Source organism: Chinchilla lanigera, unplaced genomic scaffold, assembly GCF_000276665.1.
Source record: "Chinchilla lanigera isolate Chin_1 unplaced genomic scaffold, ChiLan1.0 scaffold00154, whole genome shotgun sequence".
NCBI lineage: Eukaryota > Metazoa > Chordata > Mammalia > Rodentia > Chinchillidae > Chinchilla > Chinchilla lanigera.
The window spans coordinates 778,230-797,335 of NW_004955555.1; the positions used below are offsets into that span (position 1 = coordinate 778,230).

Below are 19,106 nucleotides of genomic sequence, written 5' to 3' on the forward strand. Positions count from 1 at the left end.
AGAAAAAGAAAGAAAAAGAAAAAGAAAGGCACAATATGAAACCAAGACTGTGATCCAGGGCTTAGAAGGGCCCATTGTGCCCACTGTAAATGGAGGCCCAGAAGCTTGAGTTTGCGGGAGCGAGCCGGTCTTTGCGGGTTACTGGGCTGGAGGAGCCCGGAGAAGGAAGGCAGTGTGGACTCTGTGGTGAAGTCTGTACGGTAAGGTTCTCCGCTTCGCTGATTCGGGGTGACTGGCAGTTCACGGGACGGCACAGTGCTCCCTCCTCTGGAGGACACTGAGAAAGCGGAGCGCCCTCCAGGGTTCTGGCAGCAGCTCTGGACGTTTGTAAGATGACTGCTTGGTAAAGCAAGCGTGTTGGTCCCCAAGTACTGATTGGGATGGGGACAGGACACCTGAATGTTTATTTACTTGGACCAGGTAAATGTTCCAAATTCACAAAATGGAGAAGGATTTACAGTGTGGCTTTTTAAAAAATAGTTTTCCAGATGTTATTTATAAATATTAAACAAATACCTAGATATTTTTTCCTTTGCACAAACAGCAGTACATTACACCCACTGTTCTGTCTCTTGAGACTTCCACTCAACAGAACATTCTGGAAATTGTTCTATATCACAACACAAAGAATATCCCCAAGGTGGGTGTGGTATAGGGGGCCAAGGCAGGAGTGATTATATTATAATAGTGATTATATTATAATGTAGTGATTATATTATAATGTAGTGAGAGTTTGTCTCAAAATAAAAAAAAAATAAAAATAGAAGGCGCTGGGAGTATAGCTCAGTGCAAAGGCCCTGGGTTCAATCTCCAGTATCCCTCCCAAAGAGCATCCTTGTCCTTTTTAATGACTGCATAGCAGTCTACCTGCTGCAGTGTGCCCAGCTGGCTCGTACTCTTGCTGGAATCCCCTTTGCTGTGGGGATGGCTTTCTATGGAGGTCACTTTGTACATGTGTACATATAGCCCTAGGATAAATTCCCGGCAGTAAAGTGGCTGAGTCGAAGGGCGTGTAATTTTTAATTTTGATTCCCTTCACCAGCCATGTGCAAGTGTTTGTTTTTCCACAGTCCCACTGTGCTGTGCTGTGCTGCAGTGTTTTTATCTTTGTGAATTCAAGAGGTAAAAATAGTATCTTAGTGCGGTTGTAGTTCTGTTTACTTTACTGTGAGCAATCTGAATATGTTCTGATTCAGAGCTGATTTTATTTCCTTTATGGGCCCTCTCTAGGCCTACCTGTACTATGTCGTTAGTTTTTTTTTTCTCCTATGGATTTATAATTGCTCTTTATATATTAGAGAAGTGAGCCTTTCTTTCAAGTTGCTCATGTTTTTCCCAATTAGTTCACGTGTTGGAACGTTAAACGCCTTCAGAATAATGTCAGCATTGAGAGGAATTGGGGGGGCGTGTGCCAACACCCCAGATTTCACAGAAGGGAAAAATAACAACATCGCTTTCAACTATGTATACATAAAACTTGCAAAGTAAGTGATGACGTATCAGTCTGGGACCATCACACACACATGCAGAGCGCTTACTGCTGCCAGACGTGGTTCTCATGCTGAGGCTAGCGTAGTGCCCACGTGAAGATCTTGCTGTCCTGCAGCTGCCATGCTAGGGAGGGTGGCATGCTGTGAACGAGTGAATGGAAAGAGCCACACCTAGAGGTGTGGAAAGTCTTCCAAAGCAGATGTAAAGGGGGGTCATCAAGGCGGACATGGTGGTGGGATGATTTATATAATGTGTGCAAGAACTGTACCCCCCCATAGACTAGGAAACAGTATTATAAAGGCCCTGAGGCAGAAACAAGCTCGGTGCTTTTCAAAAAGAGAAAGGGGCTGAATGGTTGGAGCATAGCCAGAGAGGAAGAGGGCAGAAGGAGTGAGGTCAGGGAGCTCAGCACAGGCCTCAGTAGAGAAGGCCTGACAGACCAGGTGAAGAGTTTTGATTATTTGAGCATGCGTGTGTTTGTGTGTGTGTGTATTTTTTTTTCTTTTGGAAATGTTCACACAGACACGGAGATAGGGAGAATGCTTTAATGAACCCAACAAACCCATAATCCAACTCAATAGATAGGAACATTTTTCCAGTCCTACTGGCAAATAGGATTTCAATTAGACTTAGAGGGGGGCGGATTTTTCCCTCTTCCTCTTTCCCCGGCTCATTCCCCTTAAAAATACCTTTTTACTGAAGTACAGCGAATACAGCAGCATGCACAAGTCTCAAGTATACAGCTCACCGCATACCCACAAACTGAGCATACGCATATAACGGGCACCTAGAAGCTCCCTGAACTTCCAGTATGCAGATGGAACACAGACAGAATCACACAGGACGTTCTCCATTGTGACTAGCTTCTTTCACTTACTGCGTTTGGATGTCATTTTAGATCGTGGCTGCTCGTTCTCATTGTGGAGGTATCCCATTGAATTGACCCACTCTACTAAGGCTAGCTATCTATGGGCACCGGGGCCATCTTCAGGATTTGGCTATTTCAGATGGTCTGCGTGAACATTCTCGTATATGTCCGTGGAGGACACATGCACGCATTTATGGTGGTTTAAACCCAAGAGTGGAATTACTGGGTCATAAGGAGGTGTATGTTTGGTTTCGGTAGACAGTGCCTGTCATGGTTTGCTGGAGCTGCTGTGACAGAGAAGCACAAGGTGGCTGACTCACAACAGACAGTTCTTGTCTCACAGTCCTGGAGGCCAGAAATCTGTAATGGCGTTGGTAGGTAGGGCCCATTCTGTGGGCTGTAGAAAAGGATCAGTTCCAGGCCTCTCTCCTTGACTTCTCAATGGTCTTGTGTTCCGTGCCTATTCACACCTTTCTTCTATCTGTGTCTGTGTCCAAATTTGCCCTTTTATGAGGACATGGGTCATAATGGATTAGAGCCCACCCCAGTGACCTCATTTTAATGTAATCACTTACAAAGACCCTAGTTCCAAATGCATTCGCACCCCAAGATTCTGGGGGTGAGGAGTCCATCATATCTTTTTTCAATCTATAGTGGTGGTTGTATCAACTTACAAACTCACTGTTTTCTGGGGATTGTAAAGCTGATTCCAGACATAGTATCATTTCCTTGTGTTTTAAAAAGATGACTTATTCTGGTTTATATTTTATTAAAAAGTCTATTATTTGGTAGGAATGTAAGACAAGGTAAAAATTTCACCAGGCAGGAAAAAGTAAATAAAGAGTGAGCCCTTGTGGGACCACCCACTTGGGACGCTCCGGTGTCCCATGTTTGAGAGAAGCCCCTGGGTGCTCTCAGCTCGGAGTGCTACTCAGACAGGTGGATGACCCTCGCTGCCTGGTGCCACATGGCCTCCTTCCTGCTCTCAGCCCCTTGTGGCTCAGATAATGCAGAGAAGGAGGAACGCCACCAGGACTCAGGCCGTCTTTCTGTCCATCTCCTCCCTGCCAGGACATACAGCAGCTCCTGCAGCTCCAGCAGCTAGTGCTTGTGCCAGGCCACCACCTCCAGACACCTGCTCAGTTCCTGCTGCCGCAGGCCCAGCAGAGTCAGCCAGGTAAGGCCCTACAGACAGCCTCCCTGGCGCCTCCACCAGTCTTCCTTTACCTGCCCCCCTCATCCCCTGTGTCCCCTCCTTGTCTCCCCAGGCCTGCTACCGACGCCAAATCTATTCCAGCTACCTCAGCAAACCCAGGGAGCTCTTTTGACCTCCCAGCCCCGGGCCGGGCTTCCCACACAGGTGAGACTGTCTACTGAATTCTCCAGGCTAAGCTAGCAGCAGGGCCAGCTGAGGACTGGGGGAGTGCGAGTGGTGTGAGGGGGTGAATCTCCTCTCCACTGGCCCACTCCACAGCCACGGGGCCAAGATAGCAACTGGGGAAGCTGGGGCCCAGCCTGCTCTGCCACTGATTTGCTGTGGGACCTCAAGTAAGGCACATTTCCTGGCTAGGTGACTGAACTGAACCAGGCTAGTGGGTCTTAATCCTTTCAGGCTCATGGACTCCTTTGAGAATCTGATGAAGGATTTAGGTCTGATCCCCATTCCCCCAAAATGTACATCTACACAAACACAAAATTTCAGAAGGTTGCAAGCCTCTAGGTTAGGAATACCTCAGAGGTCTCTTTTAACCCTGAGACTGAGAGTTCTCTGAGCTCCATTTGGCCTTTGTCAACTTAATTCCCAGAAAGGGCCAATTTTCAGCTTCTCTTCACAAACTGGAATATCTGGCCGGCCTGGACCCACGGCCATCACACTTGCACCCTTAGGTGGGAGCCCAGCTCTCCCGGCACTTCAGTGTTCTACGGCGTGGACTCTAAAGCTTTCAGTTTGCTGCCTGGGTTTAAGATTTTAAGAAGAATCTTCTGACACCCTTGACGCACTTAAAATTTTTCCTATTCATTTTTTCCAGTCCTTTCAAAAATATATCAGGGTTGCAGGAGTGGGAGAGTAGCTTAGTGGTAGAGCATGTGCTGGAGCATGCTTGGGCCCCTGAGTTCAATGCCCAGCACCAGAACCAAAAAAATATATATGAACTGTTTCAGAAAGACTGAAAAGTTCAGAGGCCAATCCAGGTCTTGGCTGCAGTGCTGAAATTCAAAATGCTTCGAAAGTCAAGGTGTTCTTGGAACACTGGCACCAAAAGCTGCCCTGCCTGCCATGAAGCGGTGTATGACCTTTCCTTATCCCCCTTGGTGTGGTTCTGCTACTGCAGAAGTACTAATGTGTCTGATTATGCGGTGACCCCTGATCCTGACTGGGGCATCACACTGTTTATAATTTGTGCCCTAGACAGGCTTCCTAAAATCTGAAAAACTTCTGATCTCCACAAAAGCTCTGGGGCTGCAGGGGTTTGGATCGTCAGGGATCTGCACGACAGACCTCACTGCACCCACCACCTGCCTCAGACCTTTTTTATTTTCAGGGCAATGAAGCCTTACAGGCAGAGCTTTGTTTCTTTGTCGGTGGCCCTAATTGTCCTCTCTGACCGTTTTTAAATACTTGTACTTCACATGCTGTGTACTAATTTTTTAAGACCTATCTTTTAGAGCGATTTTAGCTCACAGCAAAACTACATGAAAGATCAAGATCACATACACCTTCCACCCCCCCATACATTGCCTTCCCCATTATCAACACTCTTGATCGGAGTGCTACATGTTCTACAATCTGTGACCCTACACCAACCCATCAGGCAGAACAGCAGTGGTGTCTGTCCTACAGAGGGAAAAGCAGCGCCCAGGGCGGTTAAGGAGCTTACCCCAAACTACGCGGCAGTGCAGTGGCAGAGCCAGTCTTTATTTTGTGGCAGGCGAAGAAGAACATGAGATCTCTCCCCAGAGAGAGATCCAGAGAAAGAGCGCTTAGCAAAGGAGCCAGCTGCTCCTCCTGAGCGTTTGCAAGCTCGGAGGGACAGTGCAGCGAGTCCCAGGCATTCATTGCTCCCTGCGAGGCAGCAGTCACACCTTGGTCAGATCCACAGCGAGTGTGGAGAGGCTCCTTGGGCAAGGGAAGGCAGTCTGCGGGAAGAGGGGCTTGATTGTTGGAGGGAGTGGGGACCACACAGCCATTGCTGAGCATCACCCTGCTCCTCCGTCCTGCATCCCACTCACCCGCCTGCCCCACCAGGCCGTGACGCGCCCCACGCTGCCCGACCCGCACTTCTCACACCCGCAGCCCCCTAAATGCTTGGAGCCGCCATCCCACCCCGAGGAGCCCAGTGATCTGGAGGAACTAGAGCAGTTCGCCCGAACCTTCAAGCAACGCCGCATCAAGCTGGGCTTCACGCAGGTCTGGGACTACTTGGCCGGCCGGGCAGTGGGCAGTGTGAGGGGCAGCGTGGGCTGCTAGTTGGCTGGATAGCCCGGTGCCAGAAGACCCTACCCTGACCTCTGCCCCATTTCCACCCCACCGGCCCAGGGTGATGTGGGCCTGGCCATGGGCAAGCTTTATGGCAATGACTTCAGCCAGACGACCATTTCCCGCTTCGAGGCCCTCAACCTGAGCTTCAAGAACATGTGCAAGCTGAAGCCCCTCCTGGAGAAGTGGCTCAACGACGCAGGTGGGCTTGGGCGGAGACTCCCAGGTCACAGAGGGCAGGAGGTGGGTCGGAGGTGGGTGGCCTGGGGAAGTGGCTTCTGAAGCCCACGTCTTCTCCCTGGCGCAGAGACTATGTCTGTGGACTCCAGCCTGCCCAGCCCCAACCAGCTGAGCAGCCCCAGCCTGGGTTTTGATGGGCTGCCGGGCCGGAGGCGCAAGAAGAGGACCAGCATCGAGACGAACGTCCGCTTCGCCTTAGAGAAGAGTTTCCTAGCGGTGAGATCTCACCCTCCGCGGTGGATCACAGGGATGGCACAAGGAAGGGCCGGAGCTAACCAGTCCTCTGTCCACAGAACCAGAAGCCTACCTCAGAGGAGATCCTGCTGATTGCTGAGCAGCTGCACATGGAGAAGGAAGTGATCCGAGTCTGGTTCTGTAACCGGCGCCAGAAGGAGAAGCGCATCAACCCTTGCAGCGCAGCCCCCATGCTGCCCAGCCCGGGAAAGCCAGCCAGCTACAGCCCCCATCTGGTACTGAGAGCCCTGTGGGGGTGGGGAGGGCAAGCCGGACAGGCACCTGTGTGAAGCAAACCTACCTGATTGTCCGGAGCCTAGAACTGGAGCCAAGAGAGTTTCCCTTGAAGACAGGCTGTCACATAGGGACACACATTTTCCAGGTCTTCTGTGGGTCACAAGCACACGCTGATACATACCAACAGAGCCAGTTATCACAGGGACATAGCCACACAGGGGCGGATGCATACGCCCCGGAAATGGTCCAGGGAGCGACACTCAGTGTCCACACAGACTGGAAGAGGTATTGCTTACCTGGCAGGCACATCGTTGTGCCCAAGGAGGTCCCGTCAGGATCACAGCTACACACAGGCCTGCTTGGTACTGCAAATATCTGGAACATCTTTTATGCCATTCCTGTATTTCAACTCATGCAAAGGGCTGCGGTGCTCCAGAGAAGGGTCCCCTGCCCCAGGTCATGTAGGAAGGAAGGACCCTCTGAACTGAGCCACAGAAGATAAGAGAATTAGCCAGTCTCATGAAAAAGAGCCTCGTAGGTGAGGGGACCGGTTTGCATAGATACCAGAGTGCCAAGCCCGCTTGAAGGAACTCGGGTGCAGTTCAGTGCGATTGGTGTCACAATTTATATGAATGAACATAGGGCCAGGTAGAGGCAGACACGTTAAGTTTCACAATGATTTTGAACCACGGGCAGGAAAGAGGTGAGGAGGACTTTTAAATTGGGGATGGGCAGAGTTGAATTCAGCGAGGCTTCTGAGGTTGGTAGAAAGGTGAGACTGGAGGGAGGGAAGCCGGGAAGGAGGACAGAGGGTGATCCCAGAAAGTCAAGTAATGTGACATTCTAATACTGCGACACAAAGACTTGCAGCAGTTCATCCTCAAGCCCCCCACGCATACAGAGACACCCTTCAGGCCTGCTCCTTCCTTGCCTGAGTTCCAGCAGGCAGCTTCTCCTGCACTGCTTGCCGGCCCCACTCTTAAAAGGGCAAGTGTGTTCATTCTAGGAGAACTGAGGCAGTTGCTCTTGAGGTGCAGACAGGATACTACACTTCACTCAGCCTGGGTGGGAGCAGATGGGAAGCGGGAGGCCCTCTCTGTGGAGAACTATTCCCTCCCGCTTGTGGCTCAGGATCACCTAGGACAGTGATGGCAAACCTTTTAGAGACTGAGCGTCCGAACTGCAATCCCAAAACCACTTATTTATCGCAAAGTGCCAGCACTATGGTTAAACTTGAATACGGAGGTTTTAGTTTAGAAAAGACAGCTGTTATCTGATGTGCCTTTGTGCCACAGGTTCGCCACCACTGACCTAAGCTAAATGTGAAGAAGGATGTGACGGAAAATGCAGACATACTATGAACGTAGCATTATATTCAAAGCCTCCCCCGCCAATCCTGGGGCCAGGGCAGTGGGTGTTCTAAGCCCAGGAAGCATGGGGGATTGCACAGTAGGAAACAGCGGCCTAACTGTACCTCCTTTCCTCTCTCCGCAGGTCACACCCCAAGGGGGTGCAGGGACCTTACCATTGTCCCAAGCTTCCAGCAGCCTGAGCACAACAGGTCAGGGAGGGCAGAAGCTGGTGAGGGGGGCTGGGAGGACATAGCACGGGCTGCAGCCTGAGGTTCTCCCGTGGCTCTGGGTGGCCATGGGCCTCAAAGCTGAGTCTGGAGGGGTGGGGGCCATGGGGAAGACCGAGGGCAGACCCCACTCCTCTTTCACCAGAGCAGCTGGACTCTCATCTGCTACAGGAGTCCCTGTAAGGAAAAACATGGGGTTGCTAAAACAGGACATCCTTGGGTTTTGTTTGTTTGTTCTGGGTTTTTTTGACAGAGTTTCGCTGTGTAGTTCAGGCTGGCCTTGACCTCACCAGGTAGCCCAGGCTGGCCTCGAACTCAGAGTGATCCTCCAGCCTCTGCCTCCTGGAGTTCTGGAATTACAGGCCACCATTCCTGGCCTTTGGGTTTTTATAAGCTATGTGAATTCAAGAAGTTACTTTATTTCTCTGAGCCTCAGTTTTTATGAAATTACTATGAATGTATAATACACACAGAATGTATATATCCATAAATATATACATACAAGAGCGTAGGGATGGAGAATATCAGTCAGTGGTGGAGCACTTGCCTAGCACATACAAGGCTCTAGGTTTGAACACTAGCACAGGGAAAAATTTTTTATATATATGTATCTCATATATATATATATATATACACACATATATATATATATATCTCACTTATATATATATATATCTCATATTGCCCTCTCAGGATTAGTAAGAGGATGATGCCTAGCACTGTTCTAAGCTCTTTATAAAGTATATTGACTGCTGGGCATGGTGGCCCATGCCCATGATCCCAGCTACTCAGGAGGAGGAGGCAGGAAGACGTGCAAGTTCCAGGTCAGCACAGGCAATTTAGGAGACTTGTCTCAAAGAACAAAACAAGAAGTGGCTGGGGATGTAGCTCAGTAGTAGGTGCTTGCCTAACATGTGCGAGCTCATGAGTGCAATCTCCAATCCTGGAAAAAAAAAGCTAGACATGGAACTGCATGCTTTTTTTTGTTGTTTGTTTTGTTTTCCTGATACCGGGAATCGAAGTCATGACCTTGTACTCGCCAGGCAGGCACTGTGCCACTGAGCTAAACTCCCAGCCCCGGCACTGCATGCTTCTACTCTTAGCATTCCAGAGGCTGAGGCAGGAGGATCATGTGGTTCTTTTTTTTTTTTTTCCCTACTTTTTCTGAGACAGGATCTTGCTATGTAGTTCAGGTGACTCGTGGTGATTCTCCCGCCTCAGCTCCAGAGTGTTAGGATTACAGGCGTGTGCCCACACACCAGGCTAAGGAGGATCATGAGTCTGAGGCCAGCTTGGATTATACAGTGAGTTCAAGGCCAGCCCACTGTACTGCACAGGTAGAACTTGCCTCCAAAAAAAACTCAAAAGAAGATATATCGACTGATTTAATTCTCACATCCATTTAACGAGATAGGTTCTGTTATCCCCGTTTTCCAGATAGGGGAGCTGAGGGTCAGAGAGGTTAAGGCACTCAGCCAGGGACACAGCAGGGACATACAGAGCCAGGAATCTCTGTCCCCACCAGGCTACTTGAGCCTTCCCCCCTCCCTGTGTTGCCCATTCCTGAGCTGTGTCTGACCCTTGCTCCCTGCTTCCTGGAGCCTGGAGAGAACCCTCAGGGTTTGTCTCTTAGGTGCCCCTCTTTCTGTCTGCTTGGACGCAGTTCAGGGCACAGGGTCAGTAGTGGCAGCTGCTCCTGCTAAGATTATTGTGAGCGCTGTACCCATGGCAGAGGCACAAGGAAACGCATCCGGGCTCTGGGAAGATGGGCAGGGAAGTTTAGGTCTTTCCTGGCTGGGGAGATCCTGAGTGAGGTGGAAGGGACGGATGACCAGCAGGGCTTGACCCTGGCCTCCTCCATGGGGACCGGTGGAAGCTGAAGACCCCATCTCTGTCTCTCTCTGGCAGTTACTACCTTATCCTCAGCTGTGGGGACGCTCCACCCCAGCCGGACAGCTGGAGGGGGTGGGGGCGGCGGCGGGGCCGTGCCCCCCCTCAATTCCATCCCCTCTGTCACTCCCCCACCCCCGGCCACCACCAACAGCACAAACCCCAGCCCTCAAGGCAGCCACTCGGCTATCGGCTTGTCGGGCCTGAACCCCAGCACGGGGTAAGTGTGCAGCTACTGGCGGGGAGGCTGTGGGGAGAAGCAGGGTCGCTGTTGCTTCCAGGGTGGGGAGCTGCACCCCAGTGCCGCCTCAGGTTCTCGCCCCGCTAACACCTCTGCTTTGCTCTTGCAGAAGCACAATGGTAGGGTTGAGCTCCGGGCTGAGTCCAGCCCTGGTGAGCAACAACCCTTTGGCCACTATCCAAGGTGCGTGCTGCCTCATGTCACCCCCATCGCCACCAGTCCTGCCCCTTGGGGCCCCGAGCCCCCCATTGCTGCTCCAACCATGCCGCCCTGCCCCTGCTCACTGCATCGCTCGCCTCTTCATCCCCATCTCGCCTTTGGGGAAGGTGTGAAGGGTGCTGACGGGGCACTGGGAAGGAAGGACGGGGAGACAGCTGGGGGCGAAGGTCTCCCCGGGCCTGGCGTGCCCCCAGCCCAGCCTCTCTCTCTCCCCACCAGCCCTGGCCTCTGGTGGAACCCTGCCCCTTACCAGCCTTGATGGCAGCGGGAACCTGGTGCTGGGGGCAGCCAGCGCAGCCCCAGGGAGCCCCAGCCTGGTGACCTCGCCGCTCTTCTTGAACCACGCCGGACTGCCCCTGCTCAGCGCCCCTCCGGCCGTGGGCCTGGTCTCAGCAGCGGCTGCGGCCGTGGCAGCCTCCATCTCCAGCAAGTCTCCTGGCCTCTCCTCCTCATCCTCTTCATCCTCGTCCTCCTCCACTTGCAGCGAGGGGGCAGCACAGACCCCTGGAGGCCCAGGGGGGCCCGAGGCAGGGTCCAAGCCTGAGTGAGGGCCCACCGTGCCTCCCCTCCCACTCCTCCGACCCCCACCTTGGTCCCCAGCCTGGGAAGAGGGCGAAGAGGCCACTGGTGGGGATGCAGCGGGTCCTCGGAACAGGAGTAACAAGGGAGGAAAGACCAAAAATACCAACCAACCGACCAAAAGGAAAAAAAAAGAAAGAAAGAAAGACGGAAAGAAAAGACAAGAAAGAAACTAACCAACAAGAAAGAAAACCAAAAATAATCACAACAGAAACCAGCTGCCCCAAAGGAACCAGAGGTGAAAAACCAACCAAAAAAAAAAAACCAAAAACAAACAAAAAAAATTCCCCACAGAATCAAACCAAAAAACCAGTCGCGAGCCAGACCTCAGAGTGCTCACCCTCACTGCTACGACGCCAAATAAGAACCCCAGCCAGGCGCAGAACAGCCTCCTGCAGGTTGGACCTCAGGCCGTGAGCCCTGGCTGTGGGGTCAACCCCCAACCCTGCCCCTCCCAGCGGGGGTGGAAAAGGAAAAACAGAATGTGCCAGCCTGCTGCCTCCAGCCTCAACCCTGGGCCAGCAGAGACAGGGCACAGTCTGGGGCAGAGGAACTAGGCCCAGAACCCTCCACCAAATGTTCTTTTCCAGAAGGTGAAAGAGAAAGGGCCTGAACAACCTCACACCAAATATTCAGTAGCTTCATCCAAAGGATGTACAGAATTTTTTGTGCTCAACGGAATGTGTCCCTATCATGTGTCCCCACTTCCCTCCTTGACCACAACTCTCCTCATCTGGGCAGGGGGTCTTGCTTTAACCTCCTTCCTCCTCCCGGCCCCGGGAGAGTTCGGGGGAAGGCCTGGGGATGACTTTTTAACCCCTGTACCTCCCCCTTTTTCCTTTGAAGGGTGGGCTAGGCCATTTTGCCAAGTTCAGCTCTCACAAGTCCCTCCTCAGCCCTGTCACCCTCTTCTGCGCTGGAATCTACCTCCTCCCCAGACTATGGGAAGGTGGACATTTCAGGCAAAAGGAGATGAGGTGAGGGCATTCAAATTGTCTTTTTTTCCATCCTGTCTGTCAGTTTCCCTGAAAACAAATTCATATTCCAGTGCCTATCCGTGGGATCCTTCATGTTCTTTGACATTAACCGGAAACCAAAAAGATGACTCGCCTCGCTCCACCCGCCCTGTGCCCCTCCAACACTGGCAGATGCCTCTCCCTCCCCCCACATGCACACACACACGCACCCCAGTGGTGGGTTCCTCTGGATGGCAACCCCATCAGGGTCCATGAGGCGGGGACAGTGCCATGACCTGTGGTCCCCATTCAAGAGGGCGCTCTGGTGGCCACCGCTCCCGTGAGACCTCTACGAGTCTTGGCTGGACCCTGTGTTTGCCCGGCCCTGGACACGTCTCGACAATGGACAGAGAGACCCCACTGGGAGCCGCCTTGCCCTCCTGCTACTGTGGAGGCCAACAAAGTTTCGAACCAAAAACAAACAAACAAACAAAAAACAAAAACAGAAAACCAAACAAACAATAAATTAAAACTAGAAAAAAAAAAGAATTTATAGAGATATATATATATTTAAGGGAAAGAAGATGAGGACTCTTCAAGAATAAGAAGGAGCCGCGAGGTGGAGCCAAGCCCCTGCACCAGTGGTCCAGGCCCTTGGTCCCTAAGGCGGATGGAAGGAAGGATGCTTCTTTCTCTTCACAAATACCTCATGGACGTTGTCTTCGGGAAAGCCGGAGGTGGGGGCGGCTGGGGCAGGGCCTGTCCCTCAGCCAGGGTGGACGGAAGCGGGTGGGCGGGGCTGAGAGAGGGTGTCAGGGACAGGGGTGAAGAGCCTCAAACTCCCCGCCCCCCCAATCAACTGAAAAAGCTTTAAAAAAAAAAAAAGACAGGAAAAAAAAAGAAGAAAGCAAAAAGAATGGACAAAGGAAAACTAACAATTTTTGGGTGGTTTGATTCCTCCTTTGATTTCTTTTTCTGTTCTCTTCTGTCTCCTCCCCTCTCCTCTCTCCCTTCTTCCTTCACTCTTCTCTCACCTCTCTCAATCTCGTTCTTTCTGTGTCTCTCCTCAAACCAAAGTGTTGCTGTGAAGGACGCGAGCCATTGAAATCAGAGTGGCCCCCGCCCCTGGCTGGGCAGGAGCAGCGGGAGGGGAGAGCCCGGCGACGGCCTGGGCGGCCTCCGTACTTTCTGCTGGACACTCCGAGGAGAGGCAGACAGAGCCCCAGGCCTCAGCGTTCTCTTTTCTTCTGGTCTCCCTTTTCCCACCCAGGAAATGAAACTATCAGGCTGGGCCACAGAGGCAGCAGACTCAGCCGTCGCAGGGGCCTCGGGTGCCTTGTCTGGGCAGTGATGGAGTGGCCGCCCCTCCCACCCCTGGCACCGATGGGGCCTGGCACCTCGTCAGCCCATCCTTGCTGGAATGTAAGCATCTCCACTGAACTGACTCCCTGCCCTCACCCTACCTCTGAGTTTGTCCATTTTGATTTCCTGAAAAGGGACTGGCGAGCGGGCCCGGCCCTCCACCCAAGGGTAGAAAGGGGGCCAAGGGCTCCTGACCAGATAGGAAGGACATTTGAGCAGAACAGAGCGAAAGGAATTACAACCAAAAACCCCCTCCGAGAGGACAGGCAGCATGGAAGGCATGGTGGAGATGACTCAAATAAAAACTATGATTCTAGACCAAAAAAAAAAAAAAAAAAAAAAAAAAAAAAAAGGAAAGAAAATCCAGGACTCACCACCACCCACTTCATCCTGCTTCCTCCTCGTCCAGTCCCAGCACCTGGGACCTTTCCCCACCCCAGCGTGGGGGAGTGGGGCAAGAGAGGAGGAAGCAGAGCAGTACGGGGCAAGGCCCTGACATTGGTGGAGGGACCCCCGTGCAGTTGGGGGTGATGGGGACCCTCCCCATCCAACCCCCAAAACTGGGAAAAGAAAAACAAGAAAAAAGAAAATCCCTGGGAGGGGGAAAAATAACCAAATCCCAAGCTTTAACTACAGCTGTGAAACCAAATATTGGGAAGGGGGTGGGAGGGAGGGAGGGAGGGGCAGGTGAGCCCCAGGTCTCCCCCCTGGGACCCCTCCCCCGAGGACTCGAGATAAGGCACCAAATACCTCATAGAACTTTAATGTTAAAAAAGGAAACCAAATATCGTTGGCTGGGGGCCAGCCAGGGCAAGGGGCTGGGGGCTGGAAGGAGCCAGGGTTGGGAAGGTGAAGGGGGAATTCCTGTCCCCCCACCCCCACCTACCCTTTCCACTCCAGACCCCCGACTTGACTCCGGGAAACAAAACTATCTCATCGTTTTTATTTTGTGGTCTGTACAGAGCCTGTGTCCGTGTGTCTGTGTGTGAGCAAGTTGGAGGGCTGGGGAGCTTTATGTGGGGACAGGGAGGAGACCCCAGGCCAGGCTCTGGGCTAGCTCAAGATGTCAGGTGGGAGGCCAGGGGACTGGGCTAGAGAGAAGTCAGTGGACTAGGGCAAGAGGGAGCCCTCTGAATTTTCCTTCTCCTCACCCCTGACCTCCTACTTGAAGGAGGGACAGAGACTGGGTCTACCCCAAGAGGGGGCCTTTTAATTGTGCCAAAAAAAAAAAAAAAAGATGCCAGTAACTAAACCACCTCTCTGTTCTCTTCTTGGGGAGGGGGAAGGTAGAGCCCTTGACGTGGAAGGAAAGGGCTGGAAGGGTGTGTGGGGGTGGGTAGTGATAGGGACTCCCAAGATCTTTGAGAAGTTGGGGTTGAGGTCAGAAAAGGCATGAGTTCTCCACACATCTCCCTGGGGAAGGCCAAGAGTGTCTCTAGGTCCAGCACCCTGGGAAGATCTAGTAAGGAACTAGCCAAGCAGTGGGGACCTCTTGACTGTTTTCTCTCACCCACCCTAAACCAAGGGTGCCTCTCTCTTCCTCTAGCCCAGAGTAGGGGGTACTGAATGAGAGAGAATGAGACAGACGGAGCAAGATTGGGACACGCGGGCCCCCACCGGTCTCTGAGTGGGAAAGGCAAGTGCGAGAGATAAAGGCCTCCAAGAGAAAAAAAAGAAACAAACCAAAGATTTAACCATTAAAAAAAAAAAAACCCACAGACAACTCCGCTACCTTTTTATACGTTGGAAAAAAAAAGTGAAAAAAATTTTAAAATAAAAATTTAAAAAAAAAATACACAAAAACTCCAAGCCGCACTTCCTTCATGCGGTTTAAACTTTGACCTCAGCAGTCTCCAAAGCAAGACGATGATGACAAAGGTGGAAAAAAAAAAAAAAAGAAAAAAATAATGTATATTTTTAAGTATTTGTCCTTGAGATGTTCGTTCCTTTGTAAAGAAAAACAAACAAAGGAGCAAAAAAAAGAAAAAAAAAAAGAAAAAAAAATCCAGAGAGAAGAGTTGCTGGGACGAGACAACTACTTACTATGTCTGTGACCCTCCCCTCTGCCTCCCTGACCTCCTCCCCGCTCTCCTTCCCTCTGTCCCTGCTGCCCTTCCCCCAACCTGCCCCTCAAACCCTGGGGCCCAGTATTTATTTATTTATATAACTGCAGGGTGACAGGGGCCTCTCTAGACAACCTGTAGAGAGCCTTTGAATCAGGTGGGGTGGGGAAAGAGGCAGGAGTCTTTGGGGAAACGCAGGGGCTTGATCTTTCATCAGCTCCTTTAGTTCTTTTGGCTTCTTGTCCCACTGCTGCCTCCCTCACCTCCCAAATCCAGGACTGCGCTGGGACAAGGTGACCGCCCACCTTGTAGAGATCTCACCGGCTCAGGCCTGAGGTGGGTGTCTCTCACCTACTCACTTCGACTGGGTTGGAACGGGGAAGGGAGACTTAGGGTGGCCAGTAGCGGGCAAGGGAGACGAAGCAGCGTCCAAAACTTGAGTAGGTCCTGGAGTACACCCGCCTTCCCTCTCTTCCCACCAGGTTAGCCCCCCTTTCAGTTGTCTGACCCTTGTGTTGGTAGCCCCTCCTCTCCCACCCCAGACCCCCTTCCCTGTCTCTTCGCGTGGTAGCGGGTTAGCGTTTCAGTGTTCTTAACTCCAATCTGCTTGTTCATTGTACAATGTGCTTCTTTTAAGGCCCCATTTTTGTAACTTGAGTGTGTCATTCATCTGAACAACAAACATCAAAAAATAAAAAATTAAAAACTGTACAGAAAGAAATGATGCCTGCTCTCCTTTGGTCTCCGAACTCTCTTCTGGGAAAGATGGTGAGGAAATCAGGGTGTGGGTAGGGATGTGTGAGATGGGGAGGGGAAGTTTTACTTCTGTTCAATAATAAGTGTTTTGAAGGCCTGAATAATTTTTTTTTTTTACCAATAAGAACACTAAGTCTTGAACTCAGGATGAAATTCGGATTCCTAAACTCAGGTCTGAGTTTTGCCGTTTCAGGTGATCTTCGTTGTGTGAGTTTTACGCTTCTCATCTGTACAACAGGGGCAATACCTACCTCACGGGGTTGAGGGAAATGAAATACTTTAAGGAAAGTGTTTAGTTTTTTGTTTTTGTTTTGGTACCGGGAATCGAACTCAGGGCCTCGTGCTTACCAGGCAGGCACTGTGCCCCTGAGCTATCTTCCTTGCCCAAGGAAAGTGTTTAGGATGGAATCATTTCCAGTACACGGTCTTCAATAAATGACACTGCGGGAAGACCAGGAACCAGCGAGTACGTTCCCACCTCCATCCTCGGACGCTTCCTCATAGAACTAAAAAGACCCTTTAAAACCAGGCGATTTTGAGACTGTCTAGTGATACAATATAAGCACTGCCACCCGCTTCTTCTTAGAGGTACATCAACTAGTACTCAAATTATTGTGCCCATCCTGAATAGGATCATTGACAGGAATGACAACAGGCCAGGTCAGACTCCTACGTCACCACTGAAAATCAGAAATGGTCTTAAGAGTCTGAGAAAGCCACTGGGTTTCTTTGCTACTGTCCCATCCTTTTGGGATCTAGCAAATCCAAGTGAAAGCTTGAAGGACAGAGGAGCAGGAAGAGTTGGAGGAGGGGTTTGATAGCTTAGTCTGATAAAAAATATCAGTACTGCATCATTTTGGCTCAAAATAGGATCATAATTTTTGTGTCTGCCAGGCAGCTTGACCAACTGATGGTGCATGCGTGACTGTCCCCTTGGGTGTCTTGTGTCACTGGTGGTACAAACGGATCTAATTACTTTTATTGGTCTTTTTACTAATCAATTAATAAAAAGCCACCCGAGGGGACAGTCATGCAGGTATCACTGGTGGCTAAAGCCAGCAGGAGCATGTTTAAAGGAAAAACAAGGACTAGGAGGATAGCTCAGTGGTAGAGTACTTGCCTAACATGTATATAAGACCCTAGGTTCCATCCCCAGTACAAAAAGAAAAAAAAGCACTTCATTTTCTAGAGACTAAGCAGCAGGAATGGAGCTTCAGAATAGGATGCCAAAGGTGCACTCCTATAATCCCAGCACTGTAGGAGGATCACAAATTTGAATCCAGCCTGGGCACTTTAATGATTGACAGCCTATCGCAAAAATACAAGCTGGGCATGTGTTTTATAATTCCAAAACTCAGGAGGCCAAGGTAGAAGGATCGCTGTGAGTTTTGGGCCACCCTGCATTATAGTGAGTTCAAGGTCAGCCTAAACTACATTATGAGATTGCGTTCAAAGACAAAAAAGAAACAAGAAACAAGAAAACAGAAAAAAAAAAAAATGAGTGAAAGTACAAAAGGGTTGGGGATGTCGCTCAGTGTGAATGCCCTGGGTTCAGTCTCCAGTACAAAAAAAAAAACAGAAAGAAAAGTACGGTGAGGAAGCTCTTTCCTTCCCGCCTCTAGTGTTCAGGGTGGTATAGTCAACCCTACAGACTAGCAGTGGTGAACCCATGGTGCATGCCATGGCCAGTTGTTTGTTATCATTCAAAGCTCTAAAAGGTTCACCATCACTGCTACAGAGCATCCCATGACAGGCAGATACCACACTTGAGAGTACCCTGGGAGTACCACTTGTCCTGAAGCCTCAACTACATATCCATCTGTAACTGGTGAATGTGTGCAATTCTTCTACACGCTCCATCTTCCACAAATACTCTTGGGACTCCTCTTATCAAAGCATACTGGAAGCAGGGCATGGTGCCACACACCTGTAATCCCAGCACCCTGGGAGGCTCAGACAAGAGAATCCTGAATTCCAGCCCAGCCTCAGCAGTTTAACGAGACCATCTCAAAATGGGGTGAGGCAGGGGATGGAGTTCATTGTGAAGACTCTGGCTTCAAGCCCCTAGTACTGCCAAAACAAACAACCTGAATAACCCCAAAACAAAAAATGTCCTGGACAGTAAAGGAGCAGTGTTCTATCCCATTAACTATTTTGCTTTCACAAATCCCATTCATACTTTGGAGTATACAAAATGCTGATTCCCAAGTTTCACCGTATATGCGCTTGCTGAATCCAAATCCCAGGGGAAATTGCCTAACACACATATTAAAGCTTGAGAACTTTTGCCTGTTCTGTTTGAACACCAGCATCCAACTGATTAGTGCTTTATTTAGAACAATGGTTCAACCATAATCCGTGAAGTTTCAGTAGGGTGACAAGGAGCAATGGATCCTCTGAATTTATAAATGTGTTTGCACACATAAACTTTCCTCAGGGGAGTCTAAGCTTTTATTATAGGCTCCAAAACAGAACAATGGAGGAAGGAGAGTTATTCCACTGTCATAGAGCTATTCTCTGCTGAAAGTACCTTTTATCTCGTGGCCAAACAGCACTGTAGTAGATAGCACCCTCCTCTATTGTCCTTTTTCTTGATCCTGATTTTTATCTGGTTTTGCGGAGATGAATTCTCCGATTGTACTAAGGACTTATTTAATGACTTTCAGAGTATTAGCTTTTTAAGAAGGGGCAGTTTAGGAATGAATTTTTTTCTAGGGATTAGGGGGATGGATTTGGCATGCTGGGCTACAACGGCTCAAGTCCTTCCTGCAGGGTATGTGGTTACTAAAGATGATGTCTGTGATCACATACCCTGGTGGGAAACTGCTCAATAGAGAACTAATCTTCATTAAGAGCTGTCAGAACACCTAGCATATCATTAAAATATGTTGTTTAAAAGTACAGAAGCAGTGG

The 19,106-nt window shown here is 50.4% G+C and overlaps 1 protein-coding gene and 1 long non-coding RNA gene across 17 annotated transcripts in view; one reads left to right on the plus strand and one right to left on the minus strand.

Moving 5' to 3' along the window:
• The window catches only part of Pou2f2 (POU class 2 homeobox 2), a 34,193-nt gene extending 18,922 nt beyond the window's left edge, over nt 1-15,271 (plus strand). For 5 of the 15 annotated variants that reach the window (XM_013508765.1, XM_013508771.1, XM_013508769.1 and 2 more), the window contains 10 exons: nt 3,431-3,536; nt 3,628-3,719; nt 5,607-5,768; nt 5,898-6,039; nt 6,145-6,293; nt 6,371-6,547; nt 8,043-8,109; nt 10,036-10,237; nt 10,368-10,441; nt 10,697-15,271. In XM_013508765.1, the coding sequence (XP_013364219.1) occupies nt 3,431-3,536; nt 3,628-3,719; nt 5,607-5,768; nt 5,898-6,039; nt 6,145-6,293; nt 6,371-6,547; nt 8,043-8,109; nt 10,036-10,237; nt 10,368-10,441; nt 10,697-11,025 (1,500 nt within the window). In that variant the 3' untranslated portion in view covers nt 11,026-15,271. Of the gene's footprint in view, nt 1-3,430; nt 3,537-3,627; nt 3,720-5,606; nt 5,769-5,897; nt 6,040-6,144; nt 6,294-6,370; nt 6,548-8,042; nt 8,110-10,035; nt 10,238-10,367; nt 10,585-10,696 lie in introns of those variants that run through there. The other 10 variants (XM_013508768.1, XM_005412389.2, XM_013508774.1 and 7 more) reach the window with 7 other exon arrangements.
• LOC102029564 lies at nt 3,734-8,034 on the minus strand. Of its 2 annotated transcripts, none has more exons than XR_264961.2 (4): nt 6,845-8,034; nt 6,613-6,698; nt 6,385-6,450; nt 3,734-5,497 (listed from the first exon to the last, which is right to left on the minus strand). It is a non-coding gene; the product is annotated as an uncharacterized LOC102029564 (long non-coding RNA). The 2 variants fall into 2 exon arrangements; XR_001232312.1 differs by lacking the exon at nt 3,734-5,497 and adding an exon at nt 6,046-6,135.
• Nucleotides 15,272-19,106: the final 3,835 nt, after the last annotated feature.